Below are 26,747 nucleotides of genomic sequence, written 5' to 3'. Positions count from 1 at the left end.
AACAACAGTAGGCGGAAAGGGGGGGGGGGGGGGGGCAGTAATAAACTTTATTTACGTGGGCCAGTTTCGAATTGCAGCTGTCCGCCGGTGCTCTAAAGTGCGGTTTTGAAGGAGTCATGGATTATAGGGGTATGTTTTTGGAAAATGTTATGAAATAATTATCAAAAACAAAGGAAACAAAAAAATATAAATAAATTACCCCCAAAACTTTTAGGCTCGAGTCAGTATTTGGGAACCATTGCGGGGCAGTTAAGTTAGTTTAATTCGTTCCACACGGCTCGCCGGAGGAGGAGCCGAGTCACAAAACAAAGAAAACAAAAAGCCCAGCGGTTCCTCCCGGCGAAGAAAAACAAACGCACCCTTTTTTTGTGCGTGTGTGTGTTTTATTTTGTCGCATGTTTGGTGACGTCCCAAATTATCGACTTGTTCTCCTCCAACAAGGGCCGAGGCCTTTACACAGTACAAACTAAACTACCAGGGACTTTTGTTTTCCACCTTTTCTTTTGGTAACCGTTAACGTTTAACCGTCAACGGTCCAAGCTTCTTGGGTTTTGTGGCTGTTTTCTTCCAGGCCGCCATGGACCGATGAAAGCTCTCCGTTCCGTGGAGGAAGGAGGCGATAATATAACCCTTAAAACAAGTATTGGTTGGGGGAAACAACACTAGCCTAGCCAGCTAGCCGTGTTAGCATCGAGCTATCTCTCCTCTCCTTAGCCGAGGGAAGTGCCGAGGAAGCCCGAGGAAAACAAAATGACATCTCGGAGGTAAGAGAGGAGAGAGAGGAAACCTGGAAAACAAACGATGTGTGATGATCATTAACCATACATATGCATGGAACATTGACGTTACGCGGGTCAGATTCGGTGGTTTCTTTCATTGTGGTCAACGTGCAAGAGAAACGCCTCCTGGGGTTTATTTATTTATGCACAATTAAAGAAAGCACATCGGGGTCATTACTAACACGTCACCAATAGTCTTCTTGTGAACTAACTGAGTTCTGATCGTGTTTCATTATATAATATACGTGGTGTGTAAGTGTAACGGATAATAGCACCAATCTCTAATGTGCGATTAATTAAGCAATTCCGCGTATCCACACAGCAGCAAAGCGAGGTGGTAACGTTGGTTAAGCTTTAACTGTCTGTGACCACCACTACTGTTGACCCGTCTTAACTGTCACTTCACTCACTTGTATGCAATGGATGCTCATTGCAGATGTGTTTTGGTATTGTTATGATCAGCACTGTAGCACATTATGCCAAAACAAGGCAAATGGATACATTCAACACAACACTGAGGGTAGTTAGTAGTTACTGGGCCTTCACGGCCCCTTTGGAACTTGATTGATTGTTTGATCGAACATTGTATTCACAGTTTGTAAAATGGGTACAGTACAGTTCAACGAAAGTACAGGTCAATACAAAATCTGCTACGATCAAACCACAGTAATCATTTGTTTACATCAGGGTCTTCCAAGTTCCACTTTAACATTTTAATTCATCAGAACATTTAAAAACGTACAATATACACTTCTATGCAAAAACAAAGTGGGGGGGGGGGGGGGAGACTATCCCTTTTTTTCTTTTACATAGGCCAGTTTCGATTGGCATCTGCCTGTAAGGAGTCTAGGAATTCACATTTCTTAACGGCTGTTGGTAGGGTGTTCTACATTTTAGTGGTATATGAGCTAAATAAATGTAACCCGGGCCTTGTTGGAGCCGAATCTAGGTTGTACGTGGTTTGTGGAACTCCCTGGTGTTGTGATCATGGGCTGTTGACATTAAGGAAGTATTTTGACAGGTACATGGGTATCTTTTAGAGGTGTAGCGAATTGTAGAGCAGTGGTTCCCAAAGTGCGGTCCGGGGACCCCCAGGGAGTTATATGTAAAAGAATATGTAAAAACCCACGTCAAAATTGTTCCCGTGTGTGTGTGTGTGGGGAGGAAGAGGAGAATGTCTATGCCTGTCACAATTACAAAAAAATACAAAGATGCAAAATTATATTATACTATATATATATATATATATATATATATATAATATATATATATATATAATATATATATATGTGTATGTATATATATATGTGTGTGTGTGTGTGTGTAAGACTTTTATACCACTTAAGTGGTATAAAAGATTTTTTCTCCAAATTGTAGATCACCGATCGAGTCATTTGGAGGTCGATCGGTGGCCGATTGATCGGAGCATCTCTACTGACTAGTTTGTTTTGGATGTCTGGAACCGTGTTTTAAGGGCCTTTAAGGTGCTGTGACTGTGGTACCATGAGGTGCATGCATAGTCGAAGAAACCTTGAATGAGGGCTCCTGTTAGGGTCTTCAAAGTATTTTTGCTGACCAGTGAGGAGATAATGTTCTTTGGTTGACCTTTTTGATTGGTAGCCATTTTATCACAAGAAAGATTTGCCTCCAGGATAGCACCTAAGTAGGTGATTTCATCTTTTCTTGTGATGATAATGTCACCCACTTTAACTGAGAAGTCGTCAGCCTTGCTGAGATTTATATTCTATCCAAAGAGAATGGATTCAGTTTTTCCCAGGTGTAATGAGAGTTTGTTATCAGCGATCCAAGTGCAGATTCTACCGAGTTCAGAGATAAGGGCCTTTTCAACCTGCAATTTCTCCCTGTCTGAGACCAGCAGGGCTGAGTCATCCGTGAACAGGAACAAATTGCAGTCACAAGCTGATGTCATGTCATTTACATATATTAGCAACAGTGAAGTCCTTAGTATGCTTCCTTGTGGAACGCCACAGCTCACTGGGATGGGGGAGACAGTGTTCCGTTCAACTCCACCACCTTTTCTCTCCCCTCCAGGTAGGATTGCATCCAGCTCACTGATGTGCTATCAAAACGAATTGCTTTTAGCTTATTAATCAGTATGGAGTGGTTTAATGCCTTTTTGGAGGTCCAGCATGACCATGTCACAGTATTTGCCAGCATCCACTTTGTGTTTGATGTGGTCGCTCAAATAGAGAGGCCATGTGTCAGTGGAATGGGATGTTCTGAAGCCATATTGGAATTTGGAATTAAATTCATACATTCGTTTTTGTATAGACTATTTTTCGAGATGGAGTTAAGAATAGAAATAGAGCGGTAATTGCCGGTGTCTAATTTGCTGCCTTTCTTGTGCAGGGGGGGGGGGGGGGGGGGGGGCAAGTTTGAAATCTTGAGGGACCTGTCTATTTAATGGAGAGGTTTATTATGTGGGTGATGATTGGAGCAATGGAGATGACATTATCATGAGGGGATATTATCATGGCCAGTGGCCTTGTTTGGTTGCAGCCGGGCACTCTGTTTTTTGAGGACCTCATCAGTTTAAAATCATCTTTGCATACACCTAGGTTTTGGTAGAAAGCTTGGATGTGCTGTGCTCTACACCAGAACGCCCAGAGAAGGGAGGGCAGTTTGTTAACCAGAGTCGAGGCTGTGTTCGTAAAGAAGTAATAGGACACATCAGGTTTGTCAATCGATTTGATGTTAATATCAAAGGCAATTTACAATTTAGGCATATAGAGCAGGGGTTCCCAAACTTTTTTGGACCAGGTACCCCTTTTGGGGTAGATATTTTTCCAGGTACCCCCTCATCCTCGCAACACGGATAACAAATAAATGTATATGTCTAAATGTAGACGTTTAAATGTAGACGTCTAAATGTAGACGTCTAAATGTATACAGACGTCTAAATGTAGACGCTAAATGTGTACGTCTAAATGTAGACGTCTAAATGTGTACGTCTTCTCTTATGGGGGTCCCTGGCATATATTTTCAAATGGGGGTCCACGGGCTAAGTAGTGTCAATTTGGGGGTCCTTGACATGAAAAAGTTTGGGAACCACTGCTTTAAACACTTTAGCACTTTATGAACATGAACAAAATAGATGGGTCCCCCCTGGAACTCCCTCAGGTACCCCTGGGGGTCCCCGGACCCCACTTTGGGAACCACTGATATATAGAGAGAGAGAGAGAGATGCACACATTTATTGATTTTTCCAAAATGGCAGATCTACAAGCTCTCAATCATTTAGCTGGGGGGCACCTGGACCCCTCTCAAGGACCACTGCATGGTGGTCCCTTGATCACTGGTTGAAAACCAGTGGTCATAGGGGAACAATCTACATGATGTGAGGTAATCCAACATAGGGAGGGGGGGGGGGGAAACTGGAAAGTGTTGGCAGGCCAGGTCTTGTTCAACAGTCTGATGATGGTAGCTGTTCACATATCTGGTGGTCAGGGGTTGACACTCTATCCCCCCCCCACGGTTGAGGTAGATGACCGCCCACCCTAGAGTCTGGGTCTGCTTGGCGCTTCTTCCAGTTAAGTGGAGGTTTTCATTACCCCCTTCGCAATATTGCTTGTTCAGGGTCTGTCGGGTCTACGTAAAGTGTCTTGAGACAACTTGCTGTGATTTGACACTTTAATCAAATTGAATTGTAAGGCAAGTACAGGTCATGTTCTACTTGCCCAGAGGAAATTATAGGTAAAATGTATTTATAATTACGGTTCAATTTAACCCTTTTAAAACATTCTGGGCCTAAAAACATTTCATACCTAATGTGTTGACATAGTCAACTTGTTTTACATTTTTATGTGTCGCAACATTGAAAAAGTGTTGTAGACAGTTACAGTTTTTCCGCTAAGTATCAAAATAATGAATGACAGTAATTTCTTTGTATGTTTACGTTATTTGTCATATCTGCACTGCAAAGGTTTTGATTACAGAAATTGATGACAGCCCTAATTACAGCGATGCCCCGGTACTAATTAGGCATTATGTCCCAGTCAGACACACTAACCCTAACATGGTGTTCGTCTCTGTTAGGTGGTTCCATCCCAACATCACAGGCGTGGAAGCGGAGAACCTGTTGTTGACTCGTGGAGTGGATGGAAGCTTCTTGGCCCGGCCCAGTAAGAGTAACCCTGGGGACTTCACCTTGTCTGTACGGTGAGTGTTTGGAATGTCTCTCTGTAGATCCCACCGCAGCACTAGGCAAACCCCCACTATGTAGTCGCTGTTATTGACAGTTCCCGTTTTTGCAACTATACCTATAAAACCTAACCGATGTGTAACCCTAACCTCAGTAAAACTATACCGGCCCGGTAGCAAATCAGACGGGTTTATCCTAGAGCTGTGGTGGGATTCATTATCGCGCCTCTCTGTCTGTTTGTCCACAGTCGGTAATAATTATAAAAAACACGAAACAGTGAGTCTTTAGTAACTAGTCATTTAGTCTAGTTTTAGTCACTGAATGTCATAATAGTTTAGGTGACAGTACATCTAAAGTTGATTTGGTTGACAAATATGTATGTTGGTGGGCGTAATGGTGTCATAATGACATATTTTACACTTGGTTGCATGCTGAAAATTGCTGATCTAGCTTGTAGATCTGCCATTTTCAGAGCGCAACAACGGAGCGAAACCTAACAAAATGTATTTTTGTTCTACTGGATCTCTTCTCCAATCTCCACTAGTCCCTCCCTAACATTTTAGTCTAGTTTGTATTCGTTGACGAAATTGTCAGTATATTTAGTCATAGTTTTAGTCATCATAGGTTAGTTTTGATTTAGTTTGTCAGTGAAGTCGATGAACATTTTTCACCATGGTTTTACAAAATCAACACTTGCAGGAAGCCTATGCATACTGTATAGTCTGCTACTGTTTTCATTTCATAAGGGTCAAGTTCTTTTGTTACAGACTTACGGTTGCATGAGAGTCAAATTATTTTGTTCTGGTTCCTCAGACGTAGCAGCAATAATAGTAAAATGATCAATAACAAGGAAATTATATGTATACAAAAAGAATACCGGTAATCAAAGAATAGCAGCAGAATGAAGAGAAAGAGGACAGTTTGTATTGGTCCTAGCGCTTAACCCATTATGACCAGAGACCATGTTTCTAGGTGCCCTAACTAGTGGTTCTCAAACTTTTTCATGTCCAACCAGGACCCCCAAAATGGCTGTGAACCATCTCAAAATACTTCGTTCCAGGGACCCCCCAGAAGCCAAGATTTGAGTTCAAAACATAGATTTACAAGCTCGTAGCATGGCTCTCGGTGCTGCGCTGTGAGCTTGTTTATGTGCTATTTCTCAGTAGCTAAAGTATAAAATAATGGTTAAAGTAGTTCAAAGCTAAAGTGACACAGATGCGTTCCAGGTCTTAATGGCTTAAGGTCCTTGAAGGTGCTGCTGTGTGCAAGGTTCTTATTCCCATGTTATACACGTCTAAATGGTAATTGTGTTCTTTTCACTGTTTTACAGGCGTAATGGAGCAGTCACACACATTAAGATCCAGAACACGGGAGACTACTATGACCTTTATGGCGGGGAGAAGTTTGCCACGCTGGCCGAACTGGTCCAGTATTACATGGAGCACCATGGGCAACTCAAAGAGAAAAACGGAGACGTCATCGAACTCAAGTATCCCCTAAATTGTGCAGACCCCACTTCAGAGCGGTGAGCTTATAAATGTGGAATCTTCCGTTGCTTGAATATTATGGTTAGAGATGATTCTCATTTAGCATTAAGTGTGCGTTTGGATATGCGCACCGGGAGCACGCTCACATATTGGTTTGTATTGCACACTGTGCTCGCTGTGCTATATCTTTCTGAATGCACCCATAGAGGCACCTGGGTGTCATCCTTAACAGCTTCATAAATGAAAGTGAAGTTTGTGTTTTCCCAGTAGAAGGTGTATTGGCAAATATTTGGGATTTGTTTCTAGGAGGTGTATTGGTAGCCTGGTTTCCAGCCTGATTCGCTGCGTTCCGTGATTTGTTTTGTCACTTTGCTACTCAGTCTGGCCAGCCTCCTGTTTGACTCGTATTTCATAAAGTCACCTGTTCTGTAGCCACGTTGTTGCTGATACTTCATCAGCCAGCGCCACTCTGTCCATGCTTTTCTCACTGTTGAAAACAATTGCGCCAGTTTGAGACTCGAGAGTAAAACCTACGGTAAAAAAGAAAACACAAATTTGATTCAGTAGTCCACTATGTCAGATTGAGTAGTACAAAAAAACGTATGGCTGCAGGGGGAGAGAAAGAGAGGGGGGAGATAGAGCAAGGATGGAGCTCGAGGAAGCGTTCCGTGCTCAGTGCAATTCAAGGAAAGACTCGATTGGCCAGTCGAAGACCCACAAATCTGGGTTGAAAACATGGGTCCAATGGGTACATGCATACATTCAAATTAATTTTCAGGGCAAGACCCCATTTGAAAAGGATGCCCAGTTTCACATGCATAGGCTACTGACCCCCATTTAATGCCATTTATATCTGGGTTCCCCTAATTTAAAAAACCTTCCAGGGGCCACAAGGGGGCGCTCCGCGGGCCGCAAATGGCCCGCTGGCCGCCTATTGGGGAACCCTGCTGTACATACATACATTCTGTACATGCATGCATGCATACGTACTGTACATGCACAAAATCATTTGCATTGTGCTCATTTGCATTTGTGCACAAAGGAATGTGGCAGTGGAATTCTCTAAATTGTAATACTAAACATAGCGGAAATGAAGTCCGCATACCAGCTCTGACAGTGTGATAATACATTTCCGGAAACGGTTCCAAAATGTGATGGGTTCCTCAATGTTGGCTTGGCTTCCGTTCCTTCGGATTCCAACCCAACCCCTAATCGATGATAACATTTGTTTTGTTTTGTCAGATGGTTCCACGGGCACCTATCGGGCAGGGAGGCCGAGAAGCTCCTGACGGAGAAAGGGAAGAACGGGAGCTTCCTGGTGAGAGAGAGCCAGAGCCACCCTGGGGATTTCGTCCTTTCCGTCCGCACCGGGGACGACAAGACGGACAGCAGCGACAACAAGCCCAAAGTCACCCACGTCATGATCCGATGCCAGGTGAGAACACCTGCTCTGCTCCCAAGGCTCGTCGTCTTCCCCTCTCTTTGTCTTTTCCTTTCTCCATGTTTTCTTTTTTCTTTGTTTTTTTCCCCCTCACAGAATATTCAAAATGGTCTTAAAGTGCTAACTGCTAATGTTATTAACATGGGTATCATTAATCTAACGATTGTTTAGAAACATTTCAATTGCAATGAGGACATTTTTATACTTGACATTTATTGAAATGTTGTTAATCAGTCATATAAAAAGAGGGGACATATACCATAATGATGTCTTTAATGTCGACTTTGTCACATTAAGAGCTGATGTTTTCCATTTATATTAAATATTCCGAAGACAACCGTTTTTATTATTACCTTTGCTCGTCGCTTACAGTATGTGTTGTTGTTGTTCAGCCTGACTTGAAGTACGACGTGGGTGGAGGGGAGAAGTTTGACTCTCTCACTGACCTGGTGGAACACTACAAGAAGAACCCCATGGTGGAGACGCTGGGCACAGTGCTTCAGCTCAAACAGGTAACCACCAACATCCCTTCACAGTTCACACATTCATACTGTAGGGGTGGGTGCACCCACCAATTATTCATGTTCAGGGAGTTTATTAGTTTTACATGGATTAAAGTTCTCAGCCTGATTTCAGTAACCATAATATGGTTACATAACAATATTATTGCTATGTTGCCCCTACAACACCAAGACAATGCTAAGACAAAGTAATATCTCCTGATTGTAATAGCTTTACTGATTTCTGTCCTCAGCCTCTAAACACAACTCGAATTAACGCCGCAGAGATTGAAAGCAGAGTACGGGAGCTGAGTAAACTTGCGGAGGCCACAGACAAGGTCAAACAGGGCTTCTGGGAAGAGTTTGAGGTAAGATGGCGTTTAAGACCTAGTGTGTAATAGGTAAAGTTTCCCACAAGATTGCTCACTTTTTGACCACTGTCAAGTGGATATGATTAAGATATTCACATGTACTAGTATGTCTAATAAATACCTAAATTGCCTAATAGAAATGTTGTTATAAAGTATACGGAGAGCAACACTGCCTGCGTACTCACTTGGATCAGCAATGTTTCTATGCCTTAAACAAAATTCAACTCTGGCGGAGGTGCGCGTGAGACAAACATGAACAGTGTTTTTAGTGTGAACGGTTTGAGTGTCCTGTCTTGTCTCTCCGGCCATCGACACCTCTCTGCCTACCTGCTTCCTGCCTCCCTGCCTACCTGCTTCCTGCCTCCCTGCCTACCTGCTCACCACACATTAAACATTTATTACTGTACTTGCCAATCACTTCCTGTGTGAAAAGGCCTTTACAGCCTTCCTGTGTGAAAAGGCCTTTACAGCCTTCCTGTGTGAAAAGGCCTTTACAGCCTTCCTGTGTGAAAAGGCCTTTTACAGCCTACGTGGCACAGCGGTAAACGTCCCTGCCCACCACCACGGAGGTTGTGGGTTCAAATCTACCACGGTGCATCCGGCTTTGCTGTCTACATGAACACAATTGGCCCGTGTTCGGTGGTGGGAGGGTGATGGAGGACTGCTTTTAATATTTATTTAATTATATTTGTATTTGTATTGCTTTTGTATGATCTATCTTTTGTTTTTCACCCAGACGTTGCAACAACAGGAATGCAAACTGCTCTACAGTCGCAAGGAGGGCCAGAGAGCTGAGAACAAGAACAAGAACAGATACAAGAACATCCTGCCTTGTAAGTAATCACTAGAACAGCATAGGGCTGGACAACATGAGTCATTAGGGATTTTGGAGATGGTATTATTGTGGTTTGGCATTAGCTTAGACGGCTCGTGTCAAAACAGATGTGAGACGCATTGTTTTCAATACACCGGCAGCGTCAGACGCACGTTTATGCATCGCACGGCGCTCCGATGCGCCAATGTTCTATTTCCAGGCGTTGCCGTGCGGTGAAAGTGTACTTTTTCTTACAACTGTACAAAGTTGGCAGCCGCGCGGCAGAGCGCCACATCCTGTTGGTGCTTATGGGCGGCACTTGACGTGCGTCGATACTGTGCTGCATACTGTGCAGCCTGTGTGTTGGGCTTCAAGCCTTATTTTATGCTTTCAAGCTCACAGCGTGGCTTGTGAGCTTGTGTCTCTTGTCGGGTGGAAACGTCATACGTCCAAAACTGTTACTTTTCGTGATTAAAAAAAGCAAAAATAGACGATTTTTGTTTGGAGCTTGAAGATCGGTTATTTATGCTACTTTTGTGTGACAGTGTTGCACTGTAGTATGATACAAATACAGAAGAAGTGGTATTTGGCCGAAAATATTGTAATATTTGATCTCGTCGCCTAGCCCTATTACAACATGTTATGCTTTTAGTGATCTTTTACTTTCCATCCCCCACAACCCAGAGCGATGTGAAATTGAGAAAATAAAATGAAGCCCTTTCTACGGTCTGTCCTAGCTCATGCTATTGAAAAACATACAGCAACTATCAAATGAATGTCTACTGTGTGTGTTTCTACCTCCAGTTGACTACACATGGGTGGTGCTAAATGACGTACTGTGTGTGTTTCTACCTCCAGTTGACTACACATGGGTGGTGCTAAATGATGTACTGTGTGTGTTTGTTTCTATCTCCAGTCGACCACACACGGGTCGTACTAACTGACGGGGACCCCAACGAGCAGGGCGCTGACTACATCAACGCCAACATAATCATGGTCGTACCTGCCATCATGGTAAACATGCTTCATGTTTAAGTGGGGTGGTCGTACCTGCAATCATGGTGAACATACTTCATGTTTTAATTCTCTGGATGTACTGTACCTCCCATCATGGTAAACATACTTCATGTTTAGTCGGGTGGTCGTACCTGCAATCATGGTTAACATTCTTCATGTTTAGTGGGTAAACAAACGGACCCAAAATCACTACCTTACAAAGGTTTTTAAAGACCTTTACTTTAATTTGCTCGAGAAATGACCATTTTATGTCGTCGTATACGGCCAGTCGGCCATAGTCCTACTTTTAGTAGGCTAACATGTTTGGAAGTTCTAAATTGACATGCTATATTATGTTATGCTGGCTTTGGACAACGATGTGCTATTCCAATGCTGGCTTTATTCAATTGCCGTAACATACATGTCATTCCACATGTCCAATATCCAGGCGGCGGTGCTGCATCTGTCACACACAAAACCTCACAATGGGGCTGCTTCTCAATGCTGGGTTCGTACAGAGGCCATCAGAAGGTCCCCGGTTTGACTCCTGCCTCGCAGGAGTACTTAAAAGTACTCATGCAGAATGTCCCCAAGCTATTTTCAAATGGCCGAAATGTACAGTATATAAGGCTGAAGTGTATATTGTATGTTTTGTAATAATAATCAAAATCTACAAAGTAACTAGTAACTAAAGTTTTCAAAAAAATGTAGTGGAATATTTGGATCCGAGATGTAGTGGAGTAGAAGTAAAAAAAAAACCAACAACTTGTCTCCGATGTTGAGAAGCACCCAGCTGCTGTTTATAACATCATGCAGTGCGCTTTGATTAAAATGATACCCACCCGCGTCTTGTTGCGTTCCACCCGTCCCCATACCCGTTAACCCGCCTGTTTTCACTGTCTGACTCGGGTATCTGACCTGTTGCAGAACTCTGTAATAAAGGCGCTAGAGTTACACAAAGGCAGATTTTACTCTGAAACGCCCCTCCTTCCATTCCCCCCCAAAACCGGGAGGCATAATCTTCTGTTACTACCTCACGCTGTCACGTCTGAACTCTCTCTAGAAGTGTTTATATTCCAAACAAGATAGTTTGATTGAGTCAGAAATGAAGACAGAACATCAGTGAGTGCCGTAGATTCAGAGATATGAGCAACATTTGCATGCGTGTGTATGTGCATGTGTGCGCTTGCAGCCGGAGCTGGAGTCCAAATGCAACACCACTACCAAGATGAAGAAGTCGTACATCGCCACACAGGGCTGCCTACAGAACACCATCAGTGACTTCTGGAGGATGGTCTTCCAGGAGAACTCCAGAGTCATCGTCATGACAACCAAGGAAGTGGAGCGAGGAAAGGTGACCAAAGCCATGAATTGTGGTGGTGATCATTTGTATAATACTATTCCATACCAATTCAAGGATATGACATACCCAATCCCTACCTCTATCCCCCCCCCCCCCTCCATCTCTCCCCCCGCCCCCTTCTCTCTCTCCCCTTTATATATACCGGTAATAATAACGGGTGTTCCTTGTGGCACATCCATTATGCGATGCTCAGCCAATCACAGTGCAGAATGACTTACCTTCCAGGCTTCCAGCCAACAGTTTCTTGTGTCCCCAACCAGAGCAAATGTGTGAAGTACTGGTTGTCTGTGTCCCCGACCAGAGCAAATGTGTGAAGCACTGGTTTTCTGTGTCCCCGACCAGAGCAAATGTGTGAAGCACTGGTTTTCTGTGTCCCCGACCAGAGCAAATGTGTGAAGCACTGGTTTTCTGTGTCCCCGACCAGAGCAAATGTGTGAAGCACTGGTTTTCTCTGTCCCCGACCAGAGCAAATGTGTGAAGCACTGGTTTTCTGTGTCCCCGACCAGAGCAAATGTGTGAAGCACTGGTTTTCTGTGTCCCCGACCAGAGCAAATGTGTGAAGCACTGGTTTTCTGTGTCCCCGACCAGAGCAAATGTGTGAAGCACTGGTTTTCTGTGTCCCCGACCAGAGCAAATGTGTGAAGCACTGGTTTTCTGTGTCCCCGACCAGAGCAAATGTGTGAAGTACTGGTTTTCTGTGTCCCCGACCAGAGCAAATGTGTGAAGTACTGGTTTTCTGTGTCCCCGACCAGAGCAAATGTGTGAAGTACTGGTTTTCTGTGTCCCCGACCAGAGCAAATGTGTGAAGTACTGGCCGGACATGTCGGCCCTGAAGGAGTATGGGGCGATGCGCGTCCGCAACGTCAGAGAGACGGCCGCGCACGACTACATCCTGAGAGAACTGAAATTGTCCAAGGTTGGACAGGTAAGTACCGGGCGGTAATTACATTTTATTAAAGTGTCGAATCACAACAAGTCTCAAGACACTTTACATGTAGAGCTGCCAGAGACCCAACAGAGATCCCATCCACCCTACCGATTTTGTGACAGTATTAATGAAAAACATCCTCTTAACTGGAAGAAACGTCAAGCAGACCCAGACTCTAGGTTGGGCGGCCATCTGCCTCGACCGTGTCGGTGGAGAGACAGAGAGGGAGATGTATCGTATAACAATGATGTTGGATAATATACAGTGGTATAGTATCAAATCAATGAATGAAGTGTCTGGTGCTGGGAGTCTTGTGCAACGCACAGGTCCTGGCGGTACTCCTGGTGAGAGCAGGAGTGGACCTGGTGAGACGTAGGAGGGGCCTGGACAGGAGGCAACCCACAGAGCCTAGTCCCTCCACATACCAGAATTGTACCTCTCAGTCCCGGCATAGTAGTTCCGGAGTGGTCCCAACGGATTGTGCAGCCCTAGTGGTCTGATCGAGGGTAGCTACTGGGACGTAAGTCAGGACTTGACCACCCCGGCTGGGTCACCCGGTTGTACTTTATTCTTACATCTTGTGTACAGGTACATAAGAGTAAAATTTATTTTTGTTTAGGCTTCCTTACAGACGATGCAGCATAGATGCAAGATAGTATAAGAATTGGCCTGGCAGGATTACAGATTGTAGATCTTCTATTTCCACTACGTTTTTGAAAGTGTTTGAAACTATATGAACATTTTCCAACATGGAAACAATTATGCAAAGATAATTGCGATTATCTGAAATTATTGTGATCAGATAATTGTGACAGGCCTGTAACTGATGACGTGGTTACGGCCCTTGTGAGCGACCTGTCATATCTATGTTTTACTAACATTTCAGGGGAATACGGAGCGAACGGTGTGGCAGTACCACTTCAGGGCGTGGCCTGACCACGGAGTGCCCACAGACCCCGGCGGCGTGTTGGACTTCTTAGAGGAGGTCAACTTGAAACAGGAGGGCATACTGGAAGCTGGGCCTATAGCAGTACACTGCAGGTACACACACACACACACACACACACACACACACACACGCACGCCCAACATGTAGGCTATATACAGTATTATAACCACTAAACAAAAAAACACGGTGAAGCAGCTTTCTGCTTCTATGGGGGCCGACGGCGTGGAACAAACTCCCACTGTACCGTTGACAGTCAGCCTCTGTAGCACAGCTCAAGACCTGCTTATACACTCATGCTTGTAGTTGAACTTTTTAAATCCTGTATTGCATTATTCATTGCTATTATCTTTTGTTTTATGCCTTTTCTTTTTTTTCTTTATTGCTCTATAACGCACTTTGAGCTGCATTTCATGTCATGAAAGGTGCTATACAAATACAGTTGTATTATTATAAGAGCACACCATGTATGTTTATTCTTATTGTTTCTATTTCAGTGCTGGAATTGGACGAACAGGAACTTTTATAGTGATTGACATCCTCATTGATGTGATCAGAGAGAAAGGTAGGTATTTATACACACACACAGCTACATATACCTAGCTAATGTATATATTTCTATGCTGCTCAGTGCTCACTAGTGATGCACGGGTTGTCCCGCGGGGCGGGCGGACGGACGGTTCAAGGTTTTCAGCCCAATTATCGGCGGGCGGAGCGGGTTACCTTTTTTTTCAACCAAAAAAGGAGAATTCCGGTACCTGCTCTCCTCCTCCTGCTGAAATCATCAGCTTGTTCTGCTGTTCATCTTATGCTTATGAAAGGGGGCTCACCCCCGTCGGAGAAAAGTGTCCTCTCCGTCCTGAACTTCATGTTAAAACAATTCGGCTCTCACCCCTCTGAGGCTCTGAGTCTGAACCTGGCCGTCATCAGCGCAATGAGCGCATCTGCTTTAAATCTTTCTTAATAGAGCGCATGGTCGTGCAGGCATGGAAAGTGTGCACACACATAATTATAGGGTTTACAAGCTCACAATGCATCTCACAGGCGACGTGTTCACCGCATTGTGAGCTTGTAGATCGGCTATTTTGGGTGTGCGATACCACCGCTGCACAATGAAGTCGAAGTAACAATCGAAACTAAAATGAGAACATGACATTCATTTCGAGTGGAGAGCTACACTCACGTACAGTATGTGTATAATACGTTTTATATGTTCATTCGAGGGACTGTCACCTCTCTCTCTCTCGCAATCAAGCAGAGCAAGCAACTGCTCATTTTACTTTGATATTAACCAGTAATTTGGGCTGCAGGGCAGACTGGTTGGGACTAGTGTTTAAAATGATACTCCTCTAAATCTGGGTAGAAATGTAAAAGAAAAATAAAGGTGCCTCCTCCCCTCTTTCTCTCGAAAGCAGCTGAACTTGCTGTTGAAAAGCCGGTTGTTGCCGCTTGTTTTTGTTTTTGCGGGCCCAGGGGCGGGTGGTTTGTTGATTAATATATTAATCGCGGGGCAGGTTGGTGCGAGGTGGCTCCCGTGTCGGGACGGGTGGGTTATGCAAAAAAGCCAGCCCACGCAACACTACTGCTCACACACACCCCTACATATATCTATTTAATTTATGTATCTTTATGCTGCACATGCTTTATGCTTTTCTTTGTTTTAATGTTAATTAAAGGGTGGGAAGCAGGGACATTTCCTTTTTAAAATAATGATGCATATCTATCAAAACGATTTAGAAAAAAATACATATTTAGGCACAGTTGCAGTTGCAACTATTTCGATGACGTCAAGATGTGAACACAGCTCCGCTTTCACAACGCGCCACAGTACGTACAACACAAGTACAGTACAGCACCACTCACTTTAGACGGGTCAGACAGTATAACATCTGGCATTTATCAAAATGCCAGTGATTTAAAAGTGTGTGTGTGTGTGTGCGTGTCCGTGTCGGCCTGTCCAGGGGTGGACTGTGACATTGACGTGCCTAAGACCATTCAGATGGTGCGTTCTCAGCGCTCGGGCATGGTGCAGACCGAAGCCCAGTACCGCTTCATCTACATGGCCGTGCAGCACTACATCGAGACGTTACAGAGACGCATAGAGGAGGAACAGGTCAGTAGACGCCAGCTGTTCTCGCTAGGTAACCGGGGGTTACCTATGTTCCCGTCCAAAAGGAACCCATTGTTATGTTAGCATTGTGTTATGCTTTAGCTATTGAAAAATAGCAGATCTACAAGCTCATAGCACGCCACCGAGTGGCGCGCTACGAGCTTGTAAGTCTGCTATTTTTGAAACATCGAAGAACGACTGACATAGAAACATAGCTTTTTGAGAAAACTGTCGGGATGTAGAAGACATTTTTAGAATCTGATCTCAGGTCAAAATGGGTTAAGGTGACTTGATTGATTGACATCAAAAAGGATCTGTCAACTTATACCCACACTTTATTTTCAAGAGTGTTGCACACATCGGTATCATTACAAAGTTATATTAAACTAAAACAATAATATCCCCCCCCCCCCTCCCTATTTCCCATTCCAACTATGTTTGTCTAATATGTACATTTCCACACTATTTTAAGCAATGGGATAATACTTTTTTTTGGTGGGTAGATCTTGTTGAGCTGGTCATTTTGAAAGAAGCTCCCAATAGTCCGGCAGCCGGGGTTATGGGGTGCAGGGGTGGGAAATTTGGTATATAGTCTTTTTTTATTGGCCTAAAATATTGTCATGAATCCACTTTCTGACCGGCTGTCACTATTTTCTTTTATAGGGGTTTCTAAGTTGTGACCCTACCATTAACATCCTATGGCAGGCAAAAATGTCAAAAAACCCCTAGTGTGACATGTCAAACTAAGGGGTTTTCATGATTCTGAATCCATTCCAAGCATTGGTTTTGCACAAAATGCACTCCTTGGACTAAAAATGGCCATAGACGTCATGACAAATGTGGTATGGGTAGGGTCACAAGAAACCGCTATAAAAAGATTGCCCAATAGTGACAGCCGGTCAGCAAGTGGATTCATGAATGTATGTATATAGACAATATTTTAGGCCAATAAAAAAGACTATATACCAAATGTACCACTTTAAACAAAAGAAGCCTGTCGACTGCCGGACTACAAGTCAAAAAAGTGTGGCCACCCCTGCTCTCCATAGAGACCTTGATATGAAAAGGTCTGAGCACCACTGGTAGGTTTTTCAGAAAACTGTCAGGATTTGGAATACACGGATCTTAACGGGTCTGTACAGGTTAATCTACATAGAGACGTTACAGAGACGCATCGAGGAGGCAGCAGGTTAGGGTGCTGCGGCTGCTGCCGCCCATCGACACCTCCAAATCTCACTTCATCACATATAATGGGATGCATTGCTGAATCGATTATTTTTGACACCACTAATGCTAGACGATGTCAAAGTCAATGCAGTGCCACTGTGACACTTTATTTCTTTGCGTGTTTTCCATGGCCATGTCTCTCAACCTTTTTTCTTTTCTCTTCTCTGCCAACAGAAAAGTAAGATCAAAGGGCGTGAATACACCAACATAAAATACTCTTTGTCCGACTTAACTGGAGGAGAACAGAGCCCTCTGCCTCCCTGCACTCCCATCCCCACGCCCACCTGCACAGAGTGAGTATTGTCTAAGCCACACTGTTCATTTAACTCTTAAGTAAGGGTTTGTTTCCAACTATCATCTAGCTGGGGGACACCCAGAAAATCCTCCGAGGACCCCTGGGCGTCCCCGGACCCCCATGTTTTTCCTTTTCATTTGGAAAATTTGAAACTATATGCTTTACTATATGCTTTAGAAACAAAACGCAAACCACTATTTACAAGCCTAAAGTGGACATGACATCACTGGTTCAGACGTCGGAAGGATTATGTGTTGGTTTTAAATGTTGTCCTTTTCTGTGTGTGTGTGTGTGTGTGTGTGTGTGTGTGTGTGTGTGTGTGTGTGTGTGTGTGTGTGTGTGTGTGTGCAGGATGAGAGACGACAGCTCTAGGGTATATGAGAATGTGGGACTGATGCAACAGCAGAAGAGCTATAGATGAGATTCAGCTCTCCACTTTAGCGCTCCGTTCCAGGTAACGACACACTCCACATTGGTGCCAAAACTACTCAAAAGTTTTACTTAAGTAAAAGTATCAATACTGCAATGTGGAACTACTCCGTTACAAGTGAAAGTCCAGAATTCAAAATGTTCAAAAAGTACAAAGGCATTGGAGAAAAATGTACTTGAAGTACCAAAAGTACTAACTATGCAGTTAGTAAGTTTTCAAATGTTTAAAAAGTATTTTGAAAATAGCAGATCTACAAGCTCACAATGCATTCACAATGTGTTCTCTTGGGGTGATATTTTAGACACTGTTAATGCTTCTATTGCGTTGATTGGAACAGCTCTTTGTCTCTTTCTCGTAGGAACCTGATACCTGATTAAAAAAAATAAAAAATAAAAAAAATACCAGCTACACCTTGACGCCTGAGACTCGACCATGACGATGAACATGGAACATTAGATGGAAGAGAGAGAGACCATGACGATGAACATGGAACAATAGATGGAAGAGAGAGAGAGAGAGACCATGACGATGAACATGGAACAATAGATGGAAGAGAGAGAGAGACCATGACGATGAACATGGAACAATAGATGGAAGAGAGAGATAGAGACCATGACGATGAACATGGAACAATAGATGGAAGAGAGAGAGAGAGAGAGACCATGACGATGAACATGGAACAATAGATGGAAGAGAGAGAGACCATGACGATGAACATGGAACAATAGATGGAAGAGAGAGAGAGAGAGAGAGAGAGAGAGACCATGACGATGAACATGGAACAATAGATGGAAGAGAGAGAGAGAGAGAGACCATGACGATGAACATGGAACAATAGATGGAAGAGAGAGAGAGACCAGACAACAGCTAATGGAACAATAGATGGAAGAGAGAGAGACCAGACAACAGCTAATGGAGGACTTAAACATCTTACTTCTTGCTCATTCTACATGGACATTTGCCCTCTAGTTTTATTCTAAAACCACTGTGATTTTAAGAAGAGCCTTTTGAGAAGCCTAACATGTTTAAACCCATACTAAAAACCTCAAGTTTGGGTTCAGCCAGTCTAAAAAGAACTCGACCCAACAAGGGCTGCAAATTGGACGCGCTCTCCTGAGAAGGAAAATTCAAGCTAACTTTTTGCTCATCTCTCTTTCTTTTTTTTTTGTATGTGTTTTGTGTTTATTAACCAAAGGAAAATTATGTAGATCATTTGTTGAAAGTAAACAAAGATCGTCTGGGACCTCCTCGGAGTCGAGAGAGAAAAGGCGGTGCCAAAATCACGAATGGTTTTTTTATCCATAGTCTCTCAGCCAAACAGACACCTTTTCCCCCGCACCAAGCCTTCTAAAGAATGGGAGACGAGACTTTGCCTGCGGAGAAAAATGGGGTTAATTTCTCAGTGAAAGTCAAAAGTCATTGTGTTATGTAGTGTCGCAGTGTTACTGGATAAAGCATTATTGGCTTGGTGGTGTATTTCTGTATTCACAGGTAATTTCTAATCCACTGACGCGAAGATATGAATTATTTTTCTTTTCTTTTTCTTTTTTACAGATGAACTGCCTTGAAGAGAAACTAACCCATTCAGGCTATTTGGGAGTATGAATTTAGGTTGTTTTTTTTATTTTTATGTGGGGTTAACTTTGTGGCTTTTTGGTGGGGATACTTTGTATGTATTAGTTTACCATTCCTAAGCTCAAGCCTAATGTCCTTAATGCCTGATTTTATACTCTTGTCTTGCACTGGCGTCTTGCACCGGAAAAAACAACCCAACGACAAGCTTGCAATGCAGCGCGCCGTGACGTACTGTGGGCTTGTAGATCTTCAGTGCTTGCAATGCACCGCGCCGTGACGTACTGTGGGCTTGTAGATCTTCAGTGCTTGCAATGCACCGCGCCGTGACGTACTGTGGGCTTGTAGATCTTCAGTGCTTGCAATGCACCGCGTCGTGACGTACTGTGGGCTTGTAGATCTTCAGTGCTTGCAATGCACCACGCCGTGACGTACTGTGGGCTTGTAGATCTTCAGTGTGAGACGCGACGTGCGAGCGGGATTGAATCGGGTGTAAACTCTGCACTTCCTCGGCGGTAGAACGGCTCAAATCCAAGCTTTTGATACACCTGATCAGTAGGGGTCGCTGTCGGGCAGAAACCTTGTATCTCCATATTTAATCTTTGTATGTTTTTTTTTTTTGTTTTTTTTTCATAAATTAATGCTGAGTTTGTAGAATGACTATTCTTGCTATAATCAAAGATTTCCGCCTATATAATGGCATCATGCCCAAAAGAGGAACGCCACGTTGAAGGTGGCCCAAGTCTCGCTGTGTGGGGTTATGTTTTTATAAATACGGTAATATGTAACCAATGAAAAGTATTAACAAGAGCTTGTGACTAAAATACATTTGATCCATTGGAATATAGTTTTTTTTTTCTCTCCAATTTACTGAAACATAATGGTTTTGGACATAAAGGGTTTCTCCACCCCGACGGCAACGAACGACATATAAGTAGCCATGGCAGTTTTTTTTAGTCTGCTTTTTGGCTTGTGTGTTTGGCAGGAAAGGTTTTTCTAGGGCAGTGGTTCTCAAAGTGGGGGTCCAACCGTCCAGGGACCCTGAGGGGTCCTTGAGGAGGGTTCTAAATGGACCCTTGCAGGTTTTGTGCACATTCAGTTATGGGGGGGGGGGGGGGGGGGGTCCTTGAAATTAAGCAAAAGTTTGAGAACCAGTGTTCTGAGGGGTGATGTTTTAAACATTTCTTCCCATTATAGTCCTGCACTTGTATGTAAAAAAAAAGGTTACTATGGTGACCTATGAAAATTTCAGGGGGTGGGGCCGGGGGCTTGTGTATAGCAGACCTTGGGGCTTTCTCAAGCATGGCTGCCAAAAGATATCATTTTAAGAGGGTTTTTTTTTAATTTAATTGCATAATGTTTTTTCTTGCTTGTTCATTTGCGAGTACAAATGCCTATTTTAAGTACCATTGCCTATTGTGAGTACCACATGTAATTAATTTCACTGTCATTGTTTAAAACGAAATACATTTCTCACACATTTCTGAGCTTCGGCGATATAACTATGACTTGTGCTTGTTATAGAGACCATATGATAGTTGGCTGGACTCAAGTTTGCCCTTTCAAGCTTTGCATAATATTGTACACACACACTTGCACACACCCGTTTTGACCTTACCATTCCATTGCATAGAAGTATGTTTTTTGTTTATCAGAAACGTGTTTGTTCACACTAAGCCAGTGGTTCTTCAACCTGTGGGCCACGAGGATATTTTAAGTGGGTTCCTCCCAAAAGATATTGGTACTGTACTGTACGTTTTCTTCAAGAGTTCCCATTTATCACAGCAAAAACATTTTCAAGCTTTTACTATATTAATACCAAGCTGAAACGCAATCGATTGGTTGGTCATTACATTATTGAACGTGCTCTGGAAATGCACGTGGCCCACCCATCTGACCACTTAACATGGCAGCCAATAAGTGTTCAGATGGGCTGCGAACGCTTTCTGAGATGGATCTCAGAGTGGATGGAGAAAAGGTTGAGAACCACTACACTAAGCCACTGAGTCTTTCTTTGCCATACTAAATTAAGCAGTGGTGGAAATGTAATCAAATGTTTTACTTGCGTACAATACTGCAATGTAGAATACTATAAACTATTGGCATTGTAATGCACTTACAGTAGCCTACCAAAAGTATTCATTATGCAGAATGTCCCATTTCAAGTTTTCAAATGTATAAAATTGCAGATCTACAAGCATTAGATCGGCTATTTTCAAAAGGCCAAAATGTATATACGGCTGAAGTGGGTAATTTATGTTTTGTGACAATATTAAAAATCTACAAAGTGACTAGTAGCTAAAGTTTTCAAATAAATGTAGTGGGGTAAATACAATATTTAGATATTTAGAGCAGACGCATCCAACTTCCGTTCCTTGATTTTTATACTTTTGAAAACTGCCAGCAAAGCACCACATTGTGAACTTTTGGACTGGCTACATTCAGCATGCTTAAAACTGGTGTTACTGTTGGTGTAGCCTACTAGCCTGGCCTAGCCAGCATGCTTTCTGGTCTAGAGGGGCGTGCGCGCAAGGAGCAACCGCTGCAGAATATTGGTTCACCGATCTGAGCCCCCACCTCTGCCACCCTCCGAGGCTCCGCCCCTCCCTGGTAGAAATCAGTGGAGGAATGCGACGCCCCCTCTGCACTGTAGTTCACTAGTCCCACTCCTCTCCTAGACCAGGAAATGTCTCTCGTTCTCCCAGCCTTTCTTTTTTTTTGTTGAGCCGAACGCAAATGGAAGTAAAAGCCTGGGCACCAAGGCTACTGTTGGTGCAATCTGCAAAAAATAAAGGAAAAACAGTTTTCCTTTGAATTTTCAACAGTGTCTTGAGAGACTACTGTTGGTGTACTTGGCTCTGTGTATGGGGAGTTCTCTATAGGCACCTGGTTTTGTCGGCGAGTATTCTTTTAGATCATTGGTTCTCAACCTTTTCAGGCCATGACCCCACAAAATAATCATATTTGACCTGGGGGCCCACCTGACCTGGGACCCACCCTAACAAGCAGTTGAGGCCTTACATTTTGTTTGACTCGGTTCCACAGATGCATATTATGAAAATAGCAGATATAATTAGTATAATATCGGCTATTTTCATAATGTTTGCCCCGTTCTTATTTTGTTGATTACTTTTGATGCAGTAGGCCTAATGGCCTTTTTTCTTTTCTTTAATTTCCTTTATTTTTTTTGTCTTTTTTCTTTGTCTATTAATAAGGTGATACAACTCTTTACACTTAACTGTACCCTACAAAAAAATGTGGTGGTCCTGACCCACAGGTTGAGAACTACTGTTTTAGATGAGGTGCCATAAAAATATTTTTAAAAATGGTTCAAATCTCACGTGTCCATGTAGATTGGCTAGTTGAACTATTTTGAAATGTTTTTCAAAATGGTCAAATGGCTAATAACGTTATGCATAAGGGGTAAGACGGTCGGACCCGAGGTGTATTTTTCTTTAACCGGTTGAGAACATCCATTGCAGTGTGTTTGGACTCTATGCAGTATTACCCATTTTATTCTCTCTCTGTGTGTGTGTGTGTGTGTGTGTGTGTGTGTGTGTGTGTGTGTGTGTGTCCACTTGTATGAGGTCCAATGGAGTGCCATAGCGACCATGAGGATGTTCCAGTCTGGGGGAAATAAATAACGGCTTTGGGTTTCAGCCACATGGATACTTTGACAGCCTTTATTCTTGTTTTAAACTTTATTTTGTTTTCTTCCAGAGACCATGCCACAGCTTTCTTGCAATTTTTATTTTTTTAACCCCACTTGTGTTTGTGTTTATTGTGTAAAAAATGTAGATGCGTAGATGGTGCCTTCTATGCATATACTTATATGTGTATGTGATATAGCTATTCTCTTGTGGGTGGGGGGGAGAATCAGGGCTTCTTCAGCTCTATGCACACAGAATAACTCTTCCTACTTCCCTTCCTTACCGATGATACTTATTAAGGCTCCATTTAGTGGTACTCAAACCTTTTAATTTTGAGGACCCCCAAACCATCCTGGGTCCATTTGGTTCCATTTGTACACTCTGGATTACACACCCCGTACAGGGCCATTTGGAACCCACTCAAGGACACTTTGAGACCCACTGGTGTAGCACAGAGTGTTTCCAGTCAGCCAACATGCAACAATAGCAGCACCCTGACTCTGTTTGACCACAATGGACCACAGAGCCTTCATTTCCATCATGGGTAACACCTGTGAAGAAAGTATGGGGCCCCGGAAGTAGGAAGCGTTATTCTGTGTGCTTAGAGCCTATTCTTTGGGGACGGGGGGGGGGGGGGACATAGAAGCGCTAAGGACATAGAACCCTTAACACTTAACCACTTGGATCATTCGCAGATAATATTTAGTGTAACCCTATAAGAATGCAGGTCAACTAAATATAGGGCCCTTAAGGATGCGGTCAAATTATACAACTTATAGTATAGGGTTTAAGTGGTTAAATGTGAAGTCTGTCATCCTGAATGGGAAAAAAGGAAAAACAGTGATTGCAAACGACTATATTTTTTAACATGTATATTGTACATGGATACCTTGTAGAGGAGAATGTACTCAACTAAACATATCTACTTACCAATAAGATATACTGTATGTATATTATTCCTATGGGTCTGTCTCTGTCACACTGGAGAAAGGACCTTGTTCAAAAAGCTTAAAAAGGTTTGTTGTATTGTGTGACTTTCAATGCAGGTGAACATGTTAACTTCCTCAATAACAATAAATGGCTCACTCATGATGCCTCATTGTATTGTTTTCATTATGATTTATTTATGCGTTTGGATTTTTCTCTTAACATCTTCGTTTACATTTTTTCTCTTTTTTTTCTTCTGTCAAACAGTAGTTACCGGTAATTTCACACAGCAACATTGTTGTGCAATAAAGTATTAATTTAGGCTTGGTTCAACCTGGGGATGATTTTCATGACAATATTGTATTGCGGTGACTTGTGATGCTTTTGGATTTACTATTTTGCTTTTGTTTACCAAAAAGCCAAGTTTGGAAAGTAAAAATAGGGCTGTTTAAAAGACTACTTAATTTGATTCTCATGGATATAATACCGATATATATTGCCCAGTCCAAAAGTACAAAAGTATTGGCATCAAAATGTACTTAAATTAACAAAGTAAAATACTCATGCAGAATTTCAAGTTTTCAGTATCAGTTCAGTTTTCTTTTGAAAATAGCTGATCTACAAGCTCACAATGCATCGCAATGCCGAAATGTATATATGGCAGAAGATGTGTGTGTTGTAATAAACATACAAAGTATAGCTAGTAGAAGAAGAGTAGAAGTAAAGGTATTGGAAAGTACAAATACCTCAATATTGCACTTCATGTACAGTACTTAAGTAAATGTACTTACTTCCCATGCACCACTGATGAGGAGATCCTGTCGTGCCCCCAGTGAAAACACAGCTGGCAGGGTGCCGTGCCCCCAGTGAAAACACAGCTGGCAGGGTGCCGTGCCCCCAGTGAAAACACAGCAATGGACAAAGGCAAAAAGAACTGCAGGCTGAAAGTTAAGTCTCTCCCAATTAGTTTCCAAATAAAGTTTATAGAACTGATAAGGGAAACACTTTGTTCCTTATTTTTGGGAATCAATCAATGATGACACACATGATACATCTTACAAGTTCAAACAGCTCATAGCATAATGCAGGTTCCCTCTAGACTTTGATTGATTGATTGATTGATTGATTGATTGATTATTTTATTATAATTATGTATGTACAAAGGAGAAAAAAAGAAAGATGTTGCAGAAAATGACATCTCCTTTCTATGGGAACATTCTTGCGTTTACTCCCCTATGGTCTCCTGATAGATGGATTTTCAGGCCTGAGAGAGATGGGGAGTGACACTCAGCAATTGGGTCGCCGGGATCAGAATTCGAACCCGCAATACGCTGCTCTATATCCTAGCTGTGTGATCCTAGCCTTGGAGACCACAGGCGTTTTGTTTCAGTGTGATACATAAACTTGTGAACCTTTAATAGCGTAATACTGTCTCGTGTCGCGTTATTGTTCTCCCAGGCCCGTCGACCGCCGCCGCCGTACCAAGGTATACTTGTTCAACCGGATTGTCACACACCACCCTGCCGGCACACACTACCTGTCTGTCAAACCAGATGAGGGTCCAGTCCAGTACTTACAGTAGTTAGTCAGGTTTGACTATCCTTTGACTATCTTAGGTGAGGTCACATTCCCACCTAATACTTCGGTAGACTTGATGCGTATGGGCGGAGAAATTGGGATTCTTGCATATTTAATTTGCTGCGGTTTGCCTTCATACTGTCATTCGCAGCAATTGGAAACGCAGCAGGGGGGACCTTTATCAATGTGTTCCATTCATAAACTAGCCTACACAGTGAAATCTATGGTGATAAAATTATACTCATAACGTGCATGTGCCGTCTGGCACTGGACCCCCCAAGATGAAAGTCCCTACTCCCCAGTCCCCACACAGTGACAGCACTGCCACTCCACTCCATGTTGGCCCACACAGACAGACAGAATATTCTATATAGGCTATAACTGCAGTGTTTTTATGTGATTCAGATTTTACGGGGGCCAGTTTCAAATTGCAGCCGTCCGTAGTTGCCCTTGATAGCGGTTTTGAAGGAGGCAAGGGATACTTATGTCTTAATGACTGTTGGTAGGGCGTTCCACATTTTGGTGGCATAGGAGCGAAAATAATTTAGTCCCTTGTTTGTGCCGAATCTGGGTTGTACATGGTTTGTTGCACTCCCTCTTACATATTATTATTAATAACTGAAGGTCCCCTCTAAAATAGTGAAAATTGTCATTGTTCATTGTTACCATTATTGTACACTATTGACCACCCAACCAATTAAGTTGCTGCCTAATATCTCCCAAAGTGAAAGGGGTTGAAACGTTTTAAACAGCATAGCCTGTTCTATTTTACACCCAAAATGTAATAATAATAATAATAAGCATTATTATTATTAATTATTAATTATTAAGTGTTATTATGTATTAATATAACAATAACAATAACAATAATAATAATTAATAATAATAATAATGACACAATAAATCATGCTAATAATAATGATGATTGCAATAAGCTACTGAATGATGTGATAATAATACATAAATTAACAAACGTAGCAGCACTAAATTTGGTCCTCCTAACCTTCCGTAAATAAACTAGCCTGGGATGAATTGAGGTCGCTTTTGCCCACTTTGTTTGCGCCATAATCTATGCTTTGCACATCCGGTTCCAGAGAGACTCCGGCGGATACGGAAACGGTGTGCGCGCGTTGTGTATGTTTATGCGGGGGAATTGACCGGATCCCGTTTC

General features: G+C 42.8%; 1 protein-coding gene across 1 annotated transcript; it reads left to right on the top strand.

Annotated features, from left to right (window-relative positions):
* The first annotated feature begins 353 nt into the window (after window positions 1-353).
* ptpn11a (protein tyrosine phosphatase non-receptor type 11a) lies at window positions 354-24,175 on the top strand. The gene is made up of 16 exons (XM_080756635.1): window positions 354-764; window positions 4,836-4,958; window positions 6,272-6,466; window positions 7,671-7,863; window positions 8,262-8,381; window positions 8,624-8,737; window positions 9,477-9,573; window positions 10,471-10,568; window positions 11,743-11,904; window positions 12,707-12,838; window positions 13,728-13,882; window positions 14,285-14,352; window positions 15,749-15,900; window positions 17,299-17,417; window positions 17,771-17,873; window positions 18,208-24,175. The coding sequence occupies exons 1-15, from the start codon at window positions 751-753 to the stop codon at window positions 17,838-17,840; spliced, it is 1,812 nt and encodes a 603-aa protein (XP_080612761.1). The 5' UTR covers window positions 354-750; the 3' UTR covers window positions 17,841-17,873; window positions 18,208-24,175.
* The last annotated feature ends 2,572 nt before the right edge of the window (window positions 24,176-26,747 follow it).

Source organism: Protomyctophum bolini, assembly GCF_963924005.1.
Source record: "Protomyctophum bolini genome assembly, chromosome: 22".
NCBI lineage: Eukaryota > Metazoa > Chordata > Actinopteri > Myctophiformes > Myctophidae > Protomyctophum > Protomyctophum bolini.
This window is presented reverse-complemented; position numbering and strand designations above follow the sequence as displayed.